This window comes from Schistocerca serialis, chromosome 10 (assembly GCF_023864345.2).
Source record: "Schistocerca serialis cubense isolate TAMUIC-IGC-003099 chromosome 10, iqSchSeri2.2, whole genome shotgun sequence".
NCBI lineage: Eukaryota > Metazoa > Arthropoda > Insecta > Orthoptera > Acrididae > Schistocerca > Schistocerca serialis.
Window position 1 is genome coordinate 46479667 of NC_064647.1, and position 21581 is coordinate 46501247.

The 21581-nt window shown below is 47.7% G+C and overlaps 1 protein-coding gene across 3 annotated transcripts in view; it reads left to right on the forward strand.

Moving 5' to 3' along the window:
* LOC126424540 (uncharacterized) overlaps positions 1 to 21581 on the forward strand; it is a 170212-nt gene that overhangs the window by 102116 nt on the left and 46515 nt on the right. For 2 of the 3 annotated variants that reach the window (XM_050087277.1, XM_050087278.1), the window contains exon 3: positions 5373 to 5558. In XM_050087277.1, coding sequence (XP_049943234.1) covers positions 5373 to 5558 — 186 coding nt within the window. Of the gene's footprint in view, positions 1 to 5372; positions 5559 to 13961; positions 14153 to 21581 lie in introns of all 3 variants that reach the window. The other variant, XR_007576186.1, reaches the window with a different exon arrangement.

A 21581-nucleotide genomic window follows, 5' to 3' on the forward strand; every position in this document is an offset into this window, starting at 1 on the left:
AGTACTGGCCTCGCCTCTCCTCGGACTACCAGGGAGGTGGCGACGCAGACATGCGATCTGACCTTCGGTACCACGGTCGTCCATTCGGCCAGTGCTAAGATCGCGTGGTCGACGTCTCCTCTTCCTCCCGTCACCCCTCCAACACAAGCACCTTCATCAGCTTCTGCCAAGACGAAGACCCAGAAATCAGATGCACGGGCCTTCAAGAAGGAACCGCCCCGTGAAGACTTCCTACGTACCTCGAACGCCCAGCCATCGACCAGTACTTCCACTAAAAGACCTTCCAAGAAGGCTCATAGGAAGCACAGTTCTCCTTCTCCTCCACGGTGCATTTCTTCTCCTGCGCCACCCAGCAGTTGCCGCCCCAGGCCGTCATCCGTTTCGCCTGGCCGCACCGCTGGTAGCCGAACATCTGGCCGTCCACCGGCGGAGGAAGCTCCTCCTCCCGGCCATCTTAACGAGATGGCTGATGAACCTATAGAACCAATGGACGATGACTGTCCGCCTACTGATAGCGGCGGCAATACTCGCTCAAAGCCAGGCCCTCAGCGGCCTTCGAGGTGACCCCTTCTTTCATCTTCCTTTTCTTCTCACGATGGCACTTATTCACTGGAATATTCGCAGCATTCGCTCCAACCGAGAGGACGTGGAGTTGCTGCTCCGCTTGCACCGTCCGCTCGTCGTAGCCCTCCAGGAAACGAAGCTACGCCCATGCGATCACATTGCCTTGGCACACTACACCTCTGTGCGTTTTGACCTACCCCCTGTGGTAGGTATTCCGACTCACGGAGGGGTTATGTTGCTGGTCCAGGATGATATTTACTACGATCCCATCACATTGCACACCGGCCTGCAGGCAGTTGCCGTCCGAATTACTCTCCCCACTTTTACATTTTCTATTTGTTCCGTTTACACTCCATCGTCGTCTGCCGTTACCAGGGCAGACATGATTCAACTTATTGCTCAGCTACCTGCACCATTTTTGTTAACTGGAGATTTCAAAGCCCACCATCCCCTTTGGGGCTCTCCAGCATCCTGCCCAAGGGGCTCCCTGTCAGCAGACCTTTTCAATCAGCTCAATCTTGTCTGCCTCAATACTGGCGCCCCTACTTTTCTTTCTGACACATCTCACACCTATTCCCGTTTAGACCTCTCTATATGTACTACCCAACTTGCACGCCGGTTTGAGTGGTATGCCCTTTCTGATACATATTCGAGCGGCCACTTCCCTTGTGTCATCCATCTCCTGCATCATACCCCCTCTCCGTGCTCAGCTGGTTGGAACATCTCCTAAGCAGACTGGGGGCTCGTCTCTTCCAGGGCGACCTTTCAGGATCAAACCTTCACAAGCTGCGATAGTCAGGTCGCACACCTCACGGAAGTCATTCTCATTGCTGCTGAATATTCCATCCCTCACACTACTTCTTCTCCACGTCGCGTACCGGTCCCCTGGTGGACCGCAGAATGTAGAGACGCTTTACGTGTTCGTCGACGTGCTTTACGCACCTTTAAACGCCACCCTACAGTGGCGAATTGTATCACTTATAAACGATTACGTGCGCAGTGCCGTCGTATTATTAAAGAAAGCAAGAAAGCCAGCTGGGCTGCTTTCACAAGCATCTTCAACAGTTTTACTCCTTCTTCTGTTATCTGGGGTAGCCTGTGCCGTCTATCTGGCACTAAGGTCCACTCACCAGTTTCTGGCTTGACGGTCGCGAATGATGTCCTTGTGGCCCCTGAGGATATCTCCAATGCCTTGGGCCACTTTTTCGCAGAGGTTTCGAGCTCCGCTCATTACCACCCTGCCTTCCTCCCCCGAAAACAGGCAGAGGAGGCTAGGCCACCTAACTTCCGCTCCTCGAATCGTGAAAGTTATAATGCCCCTTTCACCATGCGGGAACTCGAAAATGCACTTGCCCGGTCACGGTCCTCCGCTCCAGGGCCTGATTCTATTCATATTCAGATGCTGAAGAACCTTTCTCCTGCAGGTAAAGGTTTCCTTCTTCATATTTATAATCGCATCTGGATTGAGGGACATGTTCCCGCATGCTGGCACGAGTCTATTGTTGTACCGATTCCTAAGCCGGGGAAGGACAAGCACTTGCCTTCCAGTTATCGACCCATCTCGCTTACCAGCTGTGTCTGTAAGGTGATGGAGCGAATGGTTAACTCTCGTTTGGTTTGGCTGCTCGAATCTTGGCACCTACTTACCAATGTACAATGTGGATTTCGTAGGCGCCGCTCTGCTGTTGACCATCTGATTACCTTGTCGACCTTCATTATGAATAACTTCTTGCCGAAGCGCCCGACCGCGGCTGTGTTCTTTGATTTGGAGAAGGCTTACGACACCTGTTGGAGGCCGGGCATTTTCCGCACCATGCATACATGCGGCTTTCGCGGTCGCCTCCCTCTTTTTATTCGTTCCTTTTTAATGGATCGACAGTTCAGGGTACGTATGGGTTCTGTCCTGTCGGACACCTTTTGCCAGGAGAATGGGGTGCCACAGGGCTCAGTTTTGAGCGTCGCTCTTTTTGCCATAGCGATCAATCCAATAATGGATTGCCTCCCAGCTGATATATCAGGCTCCCTTTTCGTGGACGATTTTACCATCTAGTGCAGCACGCAGTGTACATGTTTCCTGGAGCGTTGTCTTCAGCGTTCTCTTGACCATCTTTACTCCTGGAGTGTCGCCAGTGGCTTCCGTTTTTCTGCCGAGAAGACGGTCTGTATTAACTTCTGGCGCTACAAAGAGTTTCTCCCACCGTCCTTACGACTCTGTCCCGTTGCTCTCCCATTCGTGGAGACAACAAAATTTTTAGGTATTACATTTGACAGGAAACTTAGCTGGTCTCCACATGTGTCTTATTTGGCTGCCCGTTGTACCCGTTCACTAAATGTCCTCCGTGTTCTCAGTGGTATGTCGTGGGGAGCGGATCGAACCATCCTACTTCGCTTATATCGGTCGATCGTCTGCTCAAAGCTGGATTATGGGAGCTTCGTATACTCCTCTGCATGGCCGTCCATCTTACGCCGCCTCAACTCCATACAACATCGGGGTTTACGTCTTGCGATCGGAGCATTTTAAACTAGTCCCGTCGAGAGTCTTCATGCTGAAGCCGGTGAATTGGCACTGCCCTACCGGCGCGATATACTGCTTTGTCGGTATGCCTGTCGGTTACTGGCAATGCCCGACCACCCGTCTTATCGTTCCTTTTTTGACGACTCCCTCGATTGTCAATACGGGTTGTATGTCTCTGCCCTGCTACTCCCTGGAGTTCACTTTCGTCGCCTCCTTCAACTTCTTGATTTTTCACTCCCTGCAACCTTTAGAGTGGGCGAGAGCCACACGCCACCTTGGCTCCAGGCTCAGGTTCGCGTTCACCTTGACCTCAGCTCGCTCCCAAAGGAGGTTACCCCCGGTTCGGTATACCGCTCCCATTTTGTCGAACTTCGTTCGAACTTCATTAATATGACCTTCATTTATACAGATGGCTGTAAGACCAATGACGGGGTCTGTTGTTCTATTGTCGGGGCACAAAGTTTCAAATACCGGCTCCATGGCCATTGTTCGGTCTTCACAGCTGAGCTCTTTGCCCTCTACCAGGCTGTTCTTTACATCTGCCGCCACCGACATTCTGCTTATGTCATCTGCTCCGATTCCCTGAGCGCCATCCAGAGCCTCAGTGATCTGTATCCGGTTCACCCTTTCATGCACCGGATCCAACGCTCTCTTCAGCAGCTGGTGGACGACGGTTCTCCGGTTAGCTTTATGTGGGTTCCTGGCCATGTCGGTATCCATGGGAACGAAGCTGCAGATGCCGCGGCCAAGGCTGCGGTCGTCCAGCCTCGGACAGCTTCTTGTTGTGTCCCTTCATCAGATTGCAGCAGGGTCATTTGTCGGCGCATTTTATCGCTGTGGCATGCCGATTGGGCTGCACTTACGGACAACAAGCTTCAGGTCTTGAAACCTCTTCCCGCGGCTTGGACGTCCTCCTCATGCCTCTCTCGGTGGGAGGAGGTAGTTTTGGCCCGGTTACGAATTGGACACTGGCGGTTCAGCCATCGCCATCTGCTGACGGCTGCGCCAGCGCCGTTCTGCCCATGTGGGCAATTGCTGACAGTCTGCCACATTTTAATGTCCTGTCCGGATTTTACTACACTGCGTCTTGATCTTGGCCTGCCATGTACTCTCGATGCCATTTTAGCGGATGACCCAGGAGCAGCTGCTCGCGGTCTTCATTTTATCAAATTGACCAATCTGTCTAAGGACATTTGATTATGCTGTTTTTTTAATCCTGTGCCTGTCGATCTCTTATCGTGTTTTCCCTTTTAGTTGCTGTTTTAAACTTGTGTCTCGCGGTGCATTCCTAACGTAGTCTGGGCGCTAATGACCGTTGAAGTTGTGCGCCCTAAAACCACAAAAAAAAGGCTCCTAGTTCTGTGCGTAGAAAACCGTGCACTGACTTCCGAACTTGTGACATGCACATAGTCCACCTGTGTTGATGAGTGGCATCATTATGAGTAAGAGAGTTTGGTGAGGTTTATGGGCCTCATTTCTGATGAAAAGCTCTCACAGCCATCACACGTTAGAGACCAGGGAGCACTGTCTCTCAAGCACTTGAACAACAGGCTTTGGACAGCACTTGTGCATACCTACTGTAACTTCATGAGACTTTCATTAGTTTTGGTGTGGATTATTAATTAGCAAGACCCTCACACCTAAAAATCTTGGGTATCGTCAGCCGTCGAGGACGAGGCCGACCATATTTGCCAATAAGCCCCACCCAATTTCCAGCCTTCATTGTCAGGCTGATGAGCTACAATTATCCAAAGGCAGCTGCACACCGTATGTCAGGTGTGTTGATTCTCGTGCGATCCACGTTGCTAGTATTCCATTGTATATGAAACAGACTTCTTTAAATTTTGCACTAGTGCCAAGACCATTTGTGTTCATGCCAAGCTCCGAGCAAAGTGTCACAGTGATAAGACATTGGACTCATCACAGTGGTAAGATATTGGACTCATTTTCAGGAGTCTGAGGCTCAAATCTCTGTCCAGTCACCTCGATTTACATTTTCCATTGTTCCCATAAATCTGGTAAGACAAATACTGGGATGGTTCCTTTGAAAAGGAGATCACCCATATTCTCTGCTAAAGGGAGTAATGGAAGCCCAGACACACATGTGTGTGCTTCCGCACCAATTTTTTGTGTAGATAGGTGCAGCATTCATGAATTCACACAAAGGTGGATGGCTGATAGGCCGATATATCAAAGCGAGAACTGTATGTCATCTGACTGCGATCTCAAAATCTTACGGAGTACTCATAATGCTGGTAAAACTTAGAGATAAAATCTTTTTTGTGTCTTCTAGATCAAAGAAGACTTGTTACATCTCAGTCCTGTGTTTCTGGCCACCGGTCGGTGTGTGATAGCTGTGTCCTGGCCAGAGGGAATACCACCACACCTGGTTGCGACGTGCTCGGCAGAAGTGCATAACGTCTGCAGAGACAAGATGCTGCACAAACTAGTTCAGCGAGAAGAGGGCCCTGCTGGGAAGGTGAGCTTTAGTACAGTAGTGTGCCTGATAAACTTTGTTACGTATGTGTTATATAACAGTTACTTGCAAGCAAAGATTATTTTTAGCTACATATTCTCCACTGAGCTCAGAGATTTCATTCCATTGGATTCCATTCCTTTCTATAAATCAGAAAAGAAGTTGACATCTAGCTCTCCATATTATTAGTTTTTGGTACAGATAATCTACATCCAAGCCTAATGTTTTTTCTCAAAACTATTTTTTGATGTAAAGAAACAGAACAGAATCACATTTCAGTCAGATATGGTGAATACAGTAATGTAACTGAGGAACCGTATTGAAGTCCATCACAAAAACAGATGTGTGAGCTGGCATATTGTCCTCATGCAGAACCCTCTTTTGCATCATTCATTTATTTACAGATTGCATTCCATTAATCCCCTCGAGAAAGATAGCCTTTGGCAGTGTGGAATGAGCCATGTTGTACATTGTAAGTCAGAAGCAGCCACTGCAGGCAACATTGTGAACTATACTAACAACATATTACGATTAGTGCTAATCTAAGCTCATTGATGATTACAAGTGCTGCTCAGTAAAGAATGATCGCACCTTTACTTGTCCTCATAATTTTGACATCCTTCTCAAAGTAGTCTCCTTCGACTGTGAAGCCCTTGTCCCAGCATTTCTGCCAGTCTGCAAATACGTGCTGGAAACCATTTTTAAAAAGGTCCTTCAGAATCTCCTGTCCAGCCTTCACTACCGCTTCTGACAACGGAAAATGTTTTTTACAAAGGCATTTCTTCAGATCAGGAAATAAGAGTCACAAGGGTCTAAATTTGGACTATTGAGAGGTTGAGGTATGCACTTCACATTGGTTTTTGCAAGAGATTGGTAACAATATTTGTGTTACCGGGTGTACCGGTATGAAATGAGCGTTAAGATACAAATGGGTCGATAGGGAACATTTGTTGTGACCGAGCCTTAATCTTTTTTGTTTGGTTGGTATGACATCTGTCAAAGATATTTAGTATACATCAAGTCATGGAACAAACAACATCATATGTTTTCATCATGTTAACAATGTCGAATTTTGTACCAGGAAGTGATGATTTGCGGAAAGCATTAAGTTTCTGTTTTCATTTTAAAAAAAGTGCTGCAGAGTCGCACCGAATGCTTGTCGAGGCAAATGGTGATCATACTATATCAGAAGCAACATGCAAAAGATGGTTTCAACGGTTCAGAAATAATGATTTTGATGTAAGACATGAAGAACGTGGAAGACCACCAAAAAAGTTCAAAGACACCAAATTGCAAGCAATATTGGATGATCATACTTTGAGTCAGAAGCAGTCGGCAGCAAAGCTAAATGTTGCACAACAAACAATTTCTGACCGTTTGAAAGCTATGGGAAAAATTCAAAATTGTGGAAAATGGGTGCCACATGAATTGAATGAAAGATAGATGGAAACCCGAAAAACCATTTGTCAAATTTTGCTTCAAAAACATGAAAGAAAATCAATTTTTCATCGAAACGTTACTGGTGATGAAAAATGGATTTATTTTAAGAATCCTAAATGGGAAACATTGTGGGTAAATCCAGGACAACCATCAACATCGACTGCAAAATGAGATCAATTCGGCAAGAAGACAATGCTCTGTGTTTGGTGGGATCAGAAAGGTGTGGTGTATCATGAGCTCCTAAAACCCAGTGAAACTGTGAGTACTAATCGCTACAGACAACAAATGATCAATTTGAACTATGCATTGATCAAAAAAAGACCAGAATGGGCCAGAAGACATGGCAAAGTAATTTTTTTACACGACAATGCACCTGCACACAAAGCAAAACTGGTTCAGGACACAATCAAAACACTTGGCTGGGAGCTGCTACGCCACCTGCCGTTTTCACCGGACTTGGTCCCTTCAGACTACCATTTGTTTTCTTCAATGGGACACGAACTGGCTGAGGTATACTTCGATTCCTACGAAGAAATCTAAAATTGGGTATCTGATTGGTTTGCTTTTGAAGCATTTCTTTTGGCGTGGTGTCCACAAATTGCCAGAAAGATGGTTAAAATGTATAGAAAGCAATGGTCAGTAATTTGAATAAAATGTTTTTACTTTCAAATTTAAAATTAGTGTTTCATTTTCACAAAAAAAAAACGCGCATTTCATACCGGTACACCTGGTATGTGGTTGGTTGTTCATTACTGTTGCACAGCATTCAGCCTGTATCGTGGATATATAGCCTTTTTCATCTAATGTGGACTTACAAACTTTTTCAGGATATCTGTGTCATATTGTCAAGTTGTTGATGTGTGTACAGATAGAACATGCTGGTAAACTATTCCATGAACATAAAACACTGAGATGGCCAAAACTTTCCCAGCAAAAGCAACAACTTTTGCTTTTTTGGGTCTTCATGATGGAAATTTCCACACTGAACTTCGCTCTTTGCTCTCAGGATCAAAATGACATAGCCTAGTTTCATCAGCAGTGTTTGCCTTTGAAAGAAACTGTGGATCTCTGTCTAACATCAATTTTAACTCCATTCTGAAGTGCACACAAATGTTCTTTCATTCGAGAATCGACATTCTTGGAACCCACTGCACACAAACACATCTTGTGTAAACTTTCTGTCACCAAGTTGTAGATGGCACCCAGTGAAATTTTCAGTATTTCAGAAAGTGTTCATAAAGCTATTCGCCAATCCTCTCTCACAATGGCACCAGCAATGCTAATGTTCTCTTGTGTAAGAGCAGTAACTGGAGTGCTGGGTCCTCCTTTTGAAACTGATTGTCTACTCTCTGCAAACATATTAAACCATCTTCCAGCCATGCTATGAGGAAGAACAGACTCTTCATAGGCCTCCTGTAACATCATATGGGCCTCAGCTGAAGGTTTGTTGAAATGAAAGCAGAATTTCAAAGCTGGATGTTGTTCATCGCATGTCACCTTTGTTGTTGTGGTAGACAGTGTAGCAGATCTTAATGACTCTACATCAAAGACTTAATTGAAATGCCGAAAATTTGCCTCTTGTGTATCACTAACTATGGGAATTTCATTTTTCTAATATTTTGAAAAATATGAAAACAATGTGCAACTCACTCTTGTTCCTCTTCCTGTTTGAGTTTCTGCGTGCATATTTTGCTGGCGTAATTTTATGGTGAAATAAAATTAAATGTTCGTTCCATAAAAACACGGGAGAACTGCCGGATATCAGTAACGTTCTGCCACGATATTTCAGCGCAGAGTCTTCTGGCCATCTTCAGGTGAATGCCACTGTAGTAGTACTGGCGAGTACGCGCTGAGCTCCGCTATTTAAAGCCTTCTGAGGTGACATTGCTCATGCGCTGCTCAGCGTGCTCGTTCATAACGGCTCCGTGCGCTGCGCCTCGCGTCCTCCACTGTGAAAGCCTGGCGTATCGGTGTCAGGTCGATTTCCATCTTTATGCAGATAACTACGTCGACTACGAAGTTTCTCTACAACAGGATTCCAACAGAGTTCAGCTGATAACCGCTATCTCGATTGATGAGAGTCTCGTTGTCAGACAATCTTATTTCCTCAGATTCATTGATAATCGAGCTCCAAAAGTTTGATGTATGGGCCAAAATTTTTGTGTCGTCGTAATTCATGTAATGGTCTGTGGAAATACAATGTTCGGCGATTGCGGACTTAGTGGGTTGGAGAAGGCGAGTATGCCGTTGGTGTTCCACAATGCGTTCCTGCACAGTTCGTGTCGTTTGCCCTATATATGATTTGCCGCATTCACACGGAATTTTGTAAACACCTGGTTTACGCAGGCCCAGGTCGTCTTTAACGGATCCCACCAGTGATGAAATTTTGGAAGGAGGACGAAAGATTACTCTCACTTGATGCTTTCTCAATATTCTGCCTATCTGTGAAGAAATATTCCCAATAAATGGTAGATAAACAGTCGACCTGAAAGCCGCCTCCTCTTCCTTGTTCCGTCGTTTCTAGGTCTTCATCACTCTGTTCACTTGCCTAGGTGAAAAGCCATTCTTCAAAAATACTTTTTGCAGGTGTTCCAGTTACGCTGGAAGACTGTTGGCGTCAGAGATAGTAGGGGCACGGTGGACCAAGGTTTTGAAAATGCCCATTGTTTGTGCTAGATGGTGGCAACTAGTAGCTTGTAGATATAGGTCTGTATGAGTGGACTTTCTGTACCCCGAGTGACCAAGTGTGCCATCACTCTTCCGTCACACCAAGACGTCTAAAAATGGCAGACAACCATCTTTCTCTATCTCCATGGTAAACTTTATGTTTTCATGTATGGAGTTCATGTGACGTAAAAATTCTGGGAGATGGTCAAGACCATGAGGCCACACTATAAAAGTGTCGTCAACGTACCGCCAAAATACTGTCAGTTTAAAAGTGGCAGAGTCGAGTGCTCTCTCCTCAAAATCCTCCATAAAAAGATTGGCCACCAGGGGAGACAAAGGACTCCCCATGGCGACACCATCAGATTGTTCGTAAAATTTGTTGTTAAATATAAAATATGTAGAGGAGAGAGTGTGCTCAAACAACACACACACATATCCATCCACACATATACAGACACAACCAGATAAATATGTCTGCTTGTGTCTGTATATATGTGTGTGTGTGTGTGTGTGTGTGTGTGTGTGTGTGTGTGTGTGTGTGTGTGTGTGCGTGCGTGCGTGCGTGCGTGCACGCGTTATTGTATACCCGTCCTTTTTTCCCCCTAAGGTAAGTCTTTCCGCTCCCGGGATTGGAATGACTCCTTACCCTCTCCCTTAAAACCCACATCCTTTCGTCTTTCCCTCTCCTTCCCTCTTTCCTGATGAGGCAACAGTTTGTTACGAAAGCTTGAATTTTGTGTATATGTTTGTGTTTGTTTGTGTGTCTGTCGACCTGCCAGCACTTTCATTTGGTAAGTCACATCATCTTTGTTTATATATATATATACTGTACGAAAGGGCTGGCAGCTCGATAGAAACACAAACAGACACATACATACACACAAAATTCAAGCTTTTGCAACAAACTGTTGCCTCATCAGGAAAGAGGGAAGGAGAGGGAAAGACGAAAGGATGTGGGTTTTAGGGGATAGGGTAAGGAGTCATTCCAATCACGGGAGCAGAAAGACTTACCTATATATATGTATGTGTCAAACGCTCTGAGGAGGAAGGGGGACAGGGGCCACCACTATATCTAGTATTGCCACGATTTGGAAACACCGTTGATGCAGTACTGATGCACAGTCTGAGTTGTAGTGGAGAGTCTCCACGTGACCCGTGTCCACTTTGTGATTTTGCTGTTTCCTCTTTGTTTATTGTTCTCACATCAAATGAAAACAAAATGGATTTCTGGCTTTTATTAATCTTTTCCACTGAGGCAGTCAATTTATTTGAAACGAAGTTTTTAATTCTACACTATTGGCCAGTTTCAACTGTTCGCTGCATTTCAAAAGTGCATCTTTTCATCTTCTAGCATGTATGGCATTATGCCACGATAAAGAACCAAACATGAGATAATACAGTACTGGTACTCCAAGAAAATTTACGTACGAATTTGGACATACGAATGTGCACTGTAAACCGAGTTACGTATTTGAGTATGGTTCATTTTAGTATGGTTCACAAAATTCCGATGCTCTTGGAGTATCCTCTGATGTCTTGTTTCTTTTATGATGTAATGTAAGATCTTTTAATGTTTTACATGTACGAACATAAGGGCTTCCTTTGTCATTGTTGCTGGGCTCTCTGGCAATTGCTGAAATGAACTTATTTCTAACAGGTCGCAGGAAAATATTGCGTATGGTTGTTTGAAAAGCGTTACTTTCAAAGTGAATTTCCTTTTATGCAAGCTGAACTATGTGCTAGAATGTACGATGAATTTCTTAAATCACAGAGCGTTTTGACTCATTTAAAACTCATCTCTTTAAGGATGACCATTTAGAAAAATTTCGAGCCCAGAAGATCAGGCATTTATGTTGTTATTAAAAATTTTACTGGCACATTTGTGTGATGTATCTTAAAGTGTAACACGCAAAAAAAAAAAAAAAAAAAAAAAATCAATATTATATTGCGAAAGCTTAGCTGCTCTTGCAGTATATGTGAAAGCTTTGATTTTCTTGTAGCAACACTGTGTACATATATATTAACATTCCAGTTTGTGTACACGTGTGCTACTTAACAGTGTTATTGCTATTGGCTGACTACGTCGCGCATCTTGTGCTCTGAATATCTGTATCATCGGCCGGTAAGATCGTGTGACACGAGTTATGAGTGGCTTACAAAAGTGCATCCCAATCTCGATTTCAATACTTCACAAAATAACATGCAGTGTTTGGTGCAATTCAAATTTATACTTTCGTAAATGAAAATACGCAGCGTTCCTGTTGCTGCACATCAAAGATCTATCCGAAGCTTTATACACTCCTGGAAATGGAAAAAAGAACACATTGACACCGGTGTGTCAGACCAACCATACTTGCTCCGGACACTGCGAGAGGGCTGTACAAGCAATGATCACACGCACGGCACAGCGGACACACCAGGAACCGCGGTGTTGGCCGTCGAATGGCGCTAGCTGCGCAGCATTTGTGCACCGCCGCCGTCAGTGTCAGCCAGTTTGCCGTGGCATACGGAGCTCCATCGCAGTCTTTAACACTGGTAGCATGCCGCGACAGCGTGGACGTGAACCGTATGTGCAGTTGACGGACTTTGAGCGAGGGCGTATAGTGGGCATGCGGGAGGCCGGGTGGACGTACCGCCGAATTGCTCAACACGTGGGGCATGAGGTCTCCACAGTACATCGATGTTGTCGCCAGTGGTCGGCGGAAGGTGCACGTGCCCGTCGACCTGGGACCGGACCGCAGCGACGCACGGATGCACGCCAACACCGTAGGATCCTACGCAGTGCCGTAGGGGACCGCACCGCCACTTCCCAGCAAATTAGGGACACTGTTGCTCCTGGGGTACCAGCGAGGACCATTTGCAACCGTCTCCATGAAGCTGGGCTACGGTCCCGCACACCGTTAGGCCGTCTTCCGCTCACGCCCCAACATCGTGCAGCCCGCCTCCAGTGGTGTCGCGACAGGCGTGAATGGAGGGACGAATGGAGACGTGTCGTCTTCAGCGATGAGAGTCGCTTCTGCCTTGGTGCCAATGATGGTCGTATGCGTGTTTGGCGCCATGCAGGTGAGCGCCACAATCAGGACTGCATACGACCGAGGCACACAGGGCCAACACCCGGCATCATGGTGTGGGGAGCGATCTCCTACACTGGCCGTACACCACTGGTGATCGTCGAGGGGACACTGAATAGTGCATGGTACATCCAAACCGTCATCGAACCCATCGTTCTACCATTCCTAGACCGGCAAGGGAACTTGCTGTTCCAACAGGACAATGCACGTCCGCATGTATCCCGTGCCACCCAACGTGCTCTAGAAGGTGTAAGTCAACTACCCTGGCCAGCAAGATCTCCGGATCTGTCCCCCATTGAGCATGTTTGGGACTGGATGAAGCGTCGTCTCACGCGGTCTGCACGTCCAGCACGAACGCTGGGCCAACTGAGGCGCCAGGTGGAAATGGCATGGCAAGCCGTTCCACAGGACTACATCCAGCATCTCTACGATCGTCTCCATGGGAGAATAGCAGCCTGCATTGCTGCGAAAGGTGGATATACACTGTACTAGTGCCGACATTGTGCATGCTCTGTTGCCTGTGTCTATGTGCCTGTGGTTCTGTCAGTGTGATCATGTGATGTATCTGACCCCAGGAATGTGTCAATAAAGTTTCCCCTTCCTGGGACAATGAATTCACGGTGTTCTTATTTCAATTTCCAGGAGTGTATATAACAGCTTGGTTTTCTAAAGGGCTGGGAAATTCTGTGCCAGTGTATAAAGCCATAATCATACAAAGGATTGATAAGTTGTGCTGAAAAGTGTATTTTCACCCAGGAGAAAATGTGTTTTTAATCTGGAATCTGTTTTCTTGTCTGTGTATACACCCTGCTGGTGTATTCTCATGTGTCCTTCAGGCCTTCAGATTTGCAGCTTTTATTTCCCTCTTCAAGTAGGTTTACCACTCTTGCGTAATTAATCATTCATCTTATGTAGCTGGACTAAGCCAATATGGTGTGGTAGTCCAAAAACAATGTATCACCTTGATGGTGTCATTATAATTTTTACCATAATTATGTTCGTAACATAGCCTTTCTTAGTTTTTTGATGCAGTGGACCTGCTGTGCAATGCCACTTATACGTGCTGCTTGACTTCTTCACCATCTGTGTATGGTAGAGGGCTGTAATAGAGCTCTGATCTGCAAAACCTATGAAATGACACAACCACATTGTAATAACTTTTCTGTATTTCTTTGCTCATATACAACACTTACAAAGCTGGGTGAACAGGTCTCTTGTTAATTTGCAGATTGGAACAACACCTCTGAATGGAATCTTACATGGAAAACTCCGCTTCACACCCCCCTCAGATTTAGTGATAAGATAGCCTGTGAAGAATGTGTACTGAACTGTAAAAAAGAAAAGCAAAATAAGAACAGTGAACGGTCCAAGAACAAGGAAAGCAATAAAGAGCAGGTCAAAACAGCAACGGCATCATGGGTAAGTGGTCATATTGTTGGACTGCCAACTGGCTAAGCAGTGTGCAAAACAATTCCGTACCTAGAGGGAAACATTCCACGCAGGAAAAATATATTTAAAAACAAAGATGATGTGACTTATCATACGAAAGCGCTGGCAGGTCGATAGAAACACAAACAACCACATACATACACACAAAATTCTAGCTTTCGCAACCAATGATTGCTTCGTCAGGAAAGAGGGAAGGAGAGGGAAAGAAGAAAGGATGTGGGTTTTAAGGGAGAGGGTAAGAAGTCATTCCAATCCCGGGAGCGGAAAGACTTATCTCAGGGGGGAAAAAAAGGACGGGTATACACTCGCGCGCGCACACACACACACATATCCATCCGCACATACACAGACACAAGCAGACATTTGTAAAGGCAAAGAGTTTGGGCAGAGATGTCAGTCGAGGCGGAAGTAAAGAGGCAAAGATGTTGTTGAAAGACAGGTGAGGTATGAGTGGCGGCAACTTGAAATTAGCGGAGGTTGAGGCCTGGCGGATAACAAGAAGAGAGGATATACTGAAGGGCAAGTTCCCACCTCCGGAGTTCTGACAGGTTGGTGCTAGTGGGAAGTATCCAGATAACCCAGACGGTGTAGCACTGTGCCAAGATATGCTGGCCGTGCACCAAGGCATGTTTAGCCACAGGGTGATCCTCATTTCCAACAAACACTGTCTGCCTGTGTCCGTTCATGCGAATGGACAGTTTGTTACTGGTCATTCCCACATAAAAAGCTTCACAGTGTAGGCAGGTCAGTTGATAAATCACGTGGGTGCTTTCACACGTGGCTCTGTCTTTGATCGTGTACACCTTCCGGGTTACAGGACTGGAGTAGGTGCTGGTGGGAGGGTGCATGGGACAGGTTTTACACCGGGGGCGGTTACAAGGGTAGGAGCCAGAGGGTAGGGAAGGTGGTTTGGGGATTTCATAGGGATGAACTAAGAGGTTAAGAAGGTTAGGTGGACGGTGGAAAGACACTCTTGGTGGAGTGGGGAGGATTTCGTGAAGGATGAATCTCATTTCAGGGCAGGATTTGAGGAAGTCGTATCCCTGCTGGAGATCCACATTCAGACTCTGATCCAGTCCCGGAAAGTATCCTGTCACAAATGGGGCACTTTCGTGGTTCTTCTGTGGGAGGTTCTGGGTTTGAGGGGATGAGGAAGTGGCTCTGGTTATTTGCTTCTGTGCCAGGTCGGGAGGGTAGTTGCGGGATGCGAAAGCTGTTTTCGGGTTGTTGGTGTAATGGTTCAGGGATTCCGGACTGGATTAGATTCGTTTGCCACGAAGGCCTAGGCTGTACGGAAGGGACCGTTTGATGTGGAATGGGTGGCAGCTGTCATAATGGAGGTACTGTTGCTTGTTGGTGGGTTTGATGTGGACGGACGTGTGAAGCTGGCCATTGGAAAGATGGAGGTCAACGTCAAGGAAAGTGGCATGGGATTTGGAGTAGGACCAGGTGAATCTGATGGAACCAAAGGAGTTGAGGTTGGAGAGGAAATTCTGGAGTTCTTCTTCACTGTGAGTCCAAATCATGAAGATGTCATCAATAAATCTGTACCAAACTTTGGGTTGGCAGGCCTGTGTGACCAAGAAGGCTTCCTCTAAGCGACCCACAAATAGGTTGGCATACGAGGGGGCCATCCTGGTACCCATGGCTGTTCCCTTTAATTGTTGGTATGTCTGGCCTTCAAAAGTGAAGAAGTTGTGGGTCAGGATGAAGCTGGCTAAGGTAATGAGGAAAGAGGTTTTAGGTAGGGTGGCAGGTGATCGGCGTGAAAGGAAGTGCTCCATCGCAGTGAGGCCCTGGACGTGCGGAATATTTGTGTACAAAGAAGTGGCATCAATGGTTACAAGGATGGTTTCCGGGGGTAACAGACTGGGTAAGGATTCCAGGCGTTCGAGAAAGTGGTTGGTGTCTTTGATGAAGGATGGGAGACTGCATGTAATGGGTTGAAGGTGTTGATCTACGTAGGCAGAATTACGTTCTGTGGGGGCTTGGTAACCAGCTACAATGGGACGGCCGGGATGATTGGGTTTGTGAATTTTAGGGAGAAGGTAGAAGGTAGGGGTGCGGGGTGTCGGTGGGGTCAGGAGGTTGATGGAGTCAGGTGAAAGGTTTTGTAGGGGGCCTAAGGTTCTGAGGATTCCTTGAAGCTCCGCCTGGACATCAGGAATGGGATTACCTTGGCAAACTTTGTATGTGGTGTTGTCTGAAAGCTGATGCAGTCCCTCAGCCACATACTCCCGACGATCAAGTACCACGGTCGTGGAACCCTTTTCCGCCGGAAGAATGATGATGGAACGCTCAGCCTTCAGGTCACGGATAGCTTGGGCTTCAGCAGTGGTGATGTTGGGAGTAGGATTAAGGTTTTTTAAGAAGGATTGAGAGGCAAGGCTGGAAGTCAGAAATTCCTGGAAGGTTTGGAGAGGGTGATTTTGAGGAAGAGGAGGTGGGTCCCGCTGTGACGAAGGACGGAACTGTTCCAGGCGATCCAACTCCCAAAGACACTATCCAAATTGAACCCTGCCTGGAACAGTTCCGTCCTTCGTCACAGCGGGACCCACATCCTATTCCTCAAAATCACCCTCTCCAAACCTTCCAGGAATTTCTGACTTCCAGCCTTGCCTCTCAGACCTTCTTAAAAAACCTTAATCCTATTCCCAACATCACCACTGCTGAAGCCCAAGCTATCCGTGATCTGAAGGCTGACTGTTCCATCGTCATTCTTCCGGCCGACAAGGGTTCCACGACCGTGGTACTTGATCGTTGGGAGTATGTGGCTGAGGGACTGCCAAGGTAATCCCGTTCCTGATGTCCAGGCGGAGCTTCAAGGAATCCTCAGAACCTTAGACCCCCTACAAAACCTTTCACCTGACTCCATCAACCTCCTGACCCCGCCGACACCCCGCACCCCTATCTTCTACCTTCTTCCTAAAATTCACAAACCCAATCATCCCGGCCGTCCCATTGTAGCTGCAGTCTCCCATCCTTCATCAAAGACACCAACCACTTTCTCGAACGCCTGGAATCCTTACCCAATCTGTTACCCCCGGAAACCATCCTTGTAACCATTGATGCCACTTCTTTATACACAAATATTCCACACGTCCAGGGCCTCACTGTGATGGAGCACTTCCTTTCACGCCGATCACCTGCCACCCTACCTAAAACCTCTTTCCTCATCACCTTAGCCAACTTCATCCGGACCCACAACTTCTTCACTTTTGAAGGCCAGACATACCAACAATTAAAGGGAACAGCCATGGGTACCAGGATGGCCCCCTCGTACGCCAACCTATTTGTGGGTCGCTTAGAGGAAGCCTTCTTGGTCACACAGGCCTGCCAACCCAAAGCTTGGTACAGATTTATTGATGACATCTTCATGATCTGGACTCACAGTGAAGAAGAACTCCAGAATTTCCTCTCCAACCTCGACTGCTTTGGTTTCATCAGATTCACCTGGTCCTACTCCAAATACCATGCCACTTTCCTTGACGTTGACCTCCATCTGTCCAATGGTCAGCTTCACATGTCCGTCCACATCAAACCCACCAACAAGCAACAGTACCTCCATTATGACAGCTGCCACCCATTCCACATCAAACGGTCCCTTCCGTACAGCCTAGGTCTTCGTGGCAAACGAATCTGCTCCAGTCCGGAATCCCTGAACCATTGCACCAACAACCTGAAAACAGCTTTCGCATCCCGCAACTACCCTCCCGACCTGGTACAGAAGCAAATAACCAGAGCCACTTCCTCATCCCCTCAAACCCAGAACCTCCCACAGAAGACTGGATCAGACTCTGAATGTGACTCTCCAGCAGGGATACGACTTCCTCAAATCCTGCCCTGAAATGAGATCCATCCTTCATGAAATCCTCCCCACTCCACCAAGAGTGTCTTTCTCCCATCCACCTAACCTTTGTAACCTCTTAGTTCATCCCTATGAAATCCCCATACCACCTTCCCTACCCTCTGGCTCCTACCCTTGTAACCGCCCCCAGGGGCTCAGCATTCATTTGCTGGGTACGGGCTTGGCGACCCCGGGGTTCCTGAGCTGGGGACTGGTAAGCGCCACCTGTCCCCCGTCACCGTAAGCTCTGAGTACACTTCAGCGACCACCGTGCGGCGCGGCGGTGGAATGTTGTGTGTCTCAGGGAATGGGGATCTTGGCTTGGCCGCCCGGATCGCGAGGATGGAATAAACCTCTATAAAAAACCCCTCAATCTTCCGGTGTGCTCCGTGCCTATGAGATGCGTGGCTGTTGAGGTGGAACAGTCGCAAGCGGGCAACCTCTGGGGCACCTGCCACACCCCAGTTGTATAGGGCTTACTCAGGCATGCGGGGCTCTGTCTGAGCGGACCTTTAGTTCCCTAGCTGCTCGTGGGATCGAGATGGAACCCTCGAACTTTTCTTTTCCTCCCAGCGGAAAGGGTGGGCCGCTGGTAGGTTCTAACACCCAATCTAACAAGAGGGCTCGTGTAGCCAGTCCTCCTGATTCAGGTACTAGTAACAGAATGCATTCTGCTTCTCAGAATGTGTTTCTCATAATTAAAAGAAAAGATGGGAGTTTTGAAAAGGTTTCGCCATTTTACATACAGAAGGGCTTAGAGGGTATTGCTGGCACGTTAAAGTCTGTAAAGCGCCTGCGCAATGGCACCTTGCTGGTTGAAACATCTAGCTTCCAGCAAGTCCAGAACCTTCAGAAGGCACACTTTCTTGGGGAGTTTGAGATAGAGACTGACTATCACAACACCTTGAACTACAGCAAGGGTGTTGTGACTTGCAGAGATCTCGTCGACATTCCCCAAGACGAACTGAAGTCTGAATGGTCCCGGGAAGGAATTGTGGACGTGCAACACGTTATGAAACGGGTGGATGGTGCTCTCATAAAAACTGACTCCTTTATTCTTACATTTAACAGCACCAAATTGCCAGAGCATGTGAAGGCAGGTTTCCTACGTCTCAGTGTACGGCCTTATTACCCCAACCCCATGCGGTGTTTTAAATGCCAACACTTTGGCCACACTACTCTCGGCTGTAAAGGGGAAGCCACTTGTGGGAAATGTGGTAAAGCCGCTCATGAGGGAATTGATTGCTCCTCTCCTCCCAAGTGTGTGAACTGCTCTGGGGATCACCCTGTGTGGAGTAGGGAATGCAGAGTTTTCCTTGAGGAACGGAAGATCCAGGAACTTAAAACCACTAAACGCATCCCGTATGGTGAGGCAAAGAAAATCTACAAGTCCATGCAGCCGCCCACGTTCGCTGCCTCCTTTTCTTCCGTTCTGAAACAGCCTGTCTTGAAAACCGATGCCGCTACTCAAACGGAGGTTGCTACTGTCAGCACTAGCACCTGCGTTTGTCAGTGTACATGTGCTGCTGCCATTCCTGTGAAGCCTGCTGCTCCCTCCCGGCCTTCTGACCAGGCTGTGGTAGCTGACATCAAGGAACTTCCTGCCCCTTCCCGGGTCCAGTCTTGTGTACTGCCTAGTGCTGGTACACCCCCTACTGCTTCTGAGGTTTTGGCTCCAATGCCACCTCAGGCCAGAAAATCGAAGCCAAAGACAAAGGTGAAGACTCGCCCACTAAAGGAGACTGAAGTTCTACAGTCTGCTGATGTGGATGTCATTCTCTCTGACGTCTCTCTCGACTCCTCTTCTGAGGCGATGGAGGTAGATGTCAGACTGGGGCAATCGTCTCGCCCCAAAACTGAGCCTCCACCTGTTGTGGGCTCTCCTCCCCGACAGAAAGTGCGACTGAAGGTACTCCCGCCCTGATAGATGGCTCCCATTATTCAGTGGAACATGAATGGATTCCGGGCACATGTGGAGGAACTGCACCTCCTAGCACAGCAACGCCCCCTGTGCTTGTGTTTACAGGAAACACATCTCAAACAATCTGATGCTCCTGTACTCAGGGGCTATAGGTTGTATCGCAAAGATGACCTGACTGGAGACAGGGCCAAAGGCGGAGTCGCCGTGTTTGTCGATAATGACCACCACTCCTCTGCTCTCCCCCTGGATACTGACCTGCAAGCAGTTGCAGTTGCAATTTATTCCGGTCGGAGGCTTACCGTTTGCTCCCTTTATTTACCTCCTCTGGATGCAGTGAACTTAGAGGCTCTCACACACCTTATCGACCAACTCCCCCGCCCATTTCTCCTCCTGGGAGACTTCAATGCCCATCATGTCCTGTGGGGCTCCACTTCTCTTTGCGCTCGAGGTCGAATTTTGGAGGGCCTCCTAACATCTCAAGTGTTGTGCATCCTCAACACAGGTACTCCGACTCATTTCTCTAGTGCTACGGGGTCATTCTCAGCCATTGACCTATCTTTCTGCTCTCCAACCCTCACTGACTCCGTTCACTGGGAGGTCATTGACGACCTACATTCCAGCGATCACTTCCCTATCCGCATTCATCTCCTGGATGGTGTATTGCTGGAGCAGCGGCCACCATCGTGGATGATTGGCAGGGCTAACTGGCCACTGTTCACTCGGTTGGCTGTCTTTGACCGCCACACCAGCGTACAGGAATGGGTGGATCACATCACGCTTGTGATCCACCATGCTGCTGACCTGTCCATCCCACAGTCTTCTGGCACTCTTAAGCGGCGCCTTGTGCCTTGGTGGACAGAAGAGTGCCGTTCAGCCATCCGTGACAGGCGTGCAGCTCTTCGCCGATTTAAATGCCGCCCAACAACGGTCAATCTTACCGCCTTTCGTATCGCGAGAGCCAGGGCACGCCGTGTCATTAAAGAGAGCAAGAAAAGGTCATGGCAGGAGTTTCTGGACTCCATCAACCGTTCCACTTGTTCCACAAAGGTATGGGAAGCCATCCGGAGGATTTCCGGTAAACGCAGCCGTTTACCAATAGCTGCAGTCCTGAACCAGGGATGCCTCCAAACGACACCCAGCGCCATAGCTCAGTCGCTGGCAGAGCATTTTGCACAAAGTACTGCCACTGCAACCCAGGATCCGGCGTTTCGTCGCTACCGTGCGACTGTCGAAAGAGCGAATTTGAACTTTCGGTCGAACGGTTCTGAGGCCTACAACTCCCCTTTCTCCATGTGGGAACTTGAGTCGGCTCTTACTGAGACTTCTGACACTGCACCAGGTTACGACCGCATCCGGTACTCCATGCTTAGACATCTTCCAGCGGCGTCAAAGGAAATCCTCCTTGAATGTTTTAATCTCATATGGCACACGGGAGTGTTCCCAACCTCGTGGAGGGAGGCAATCCTCATCCCTCTCCTCAAACCAGGAAAGGACCGCACATGTCCCAGTAGTTATCGTAGTATCGCTTTGACAAGCTGTGTCGGAAAGACCCTGGAACGGATGGTTAACCGTCGTCTGGTCTGGCTGCTAGAGACCAGACAGCTTCTTAGCCGCTTTCAGTGTGGATTCCG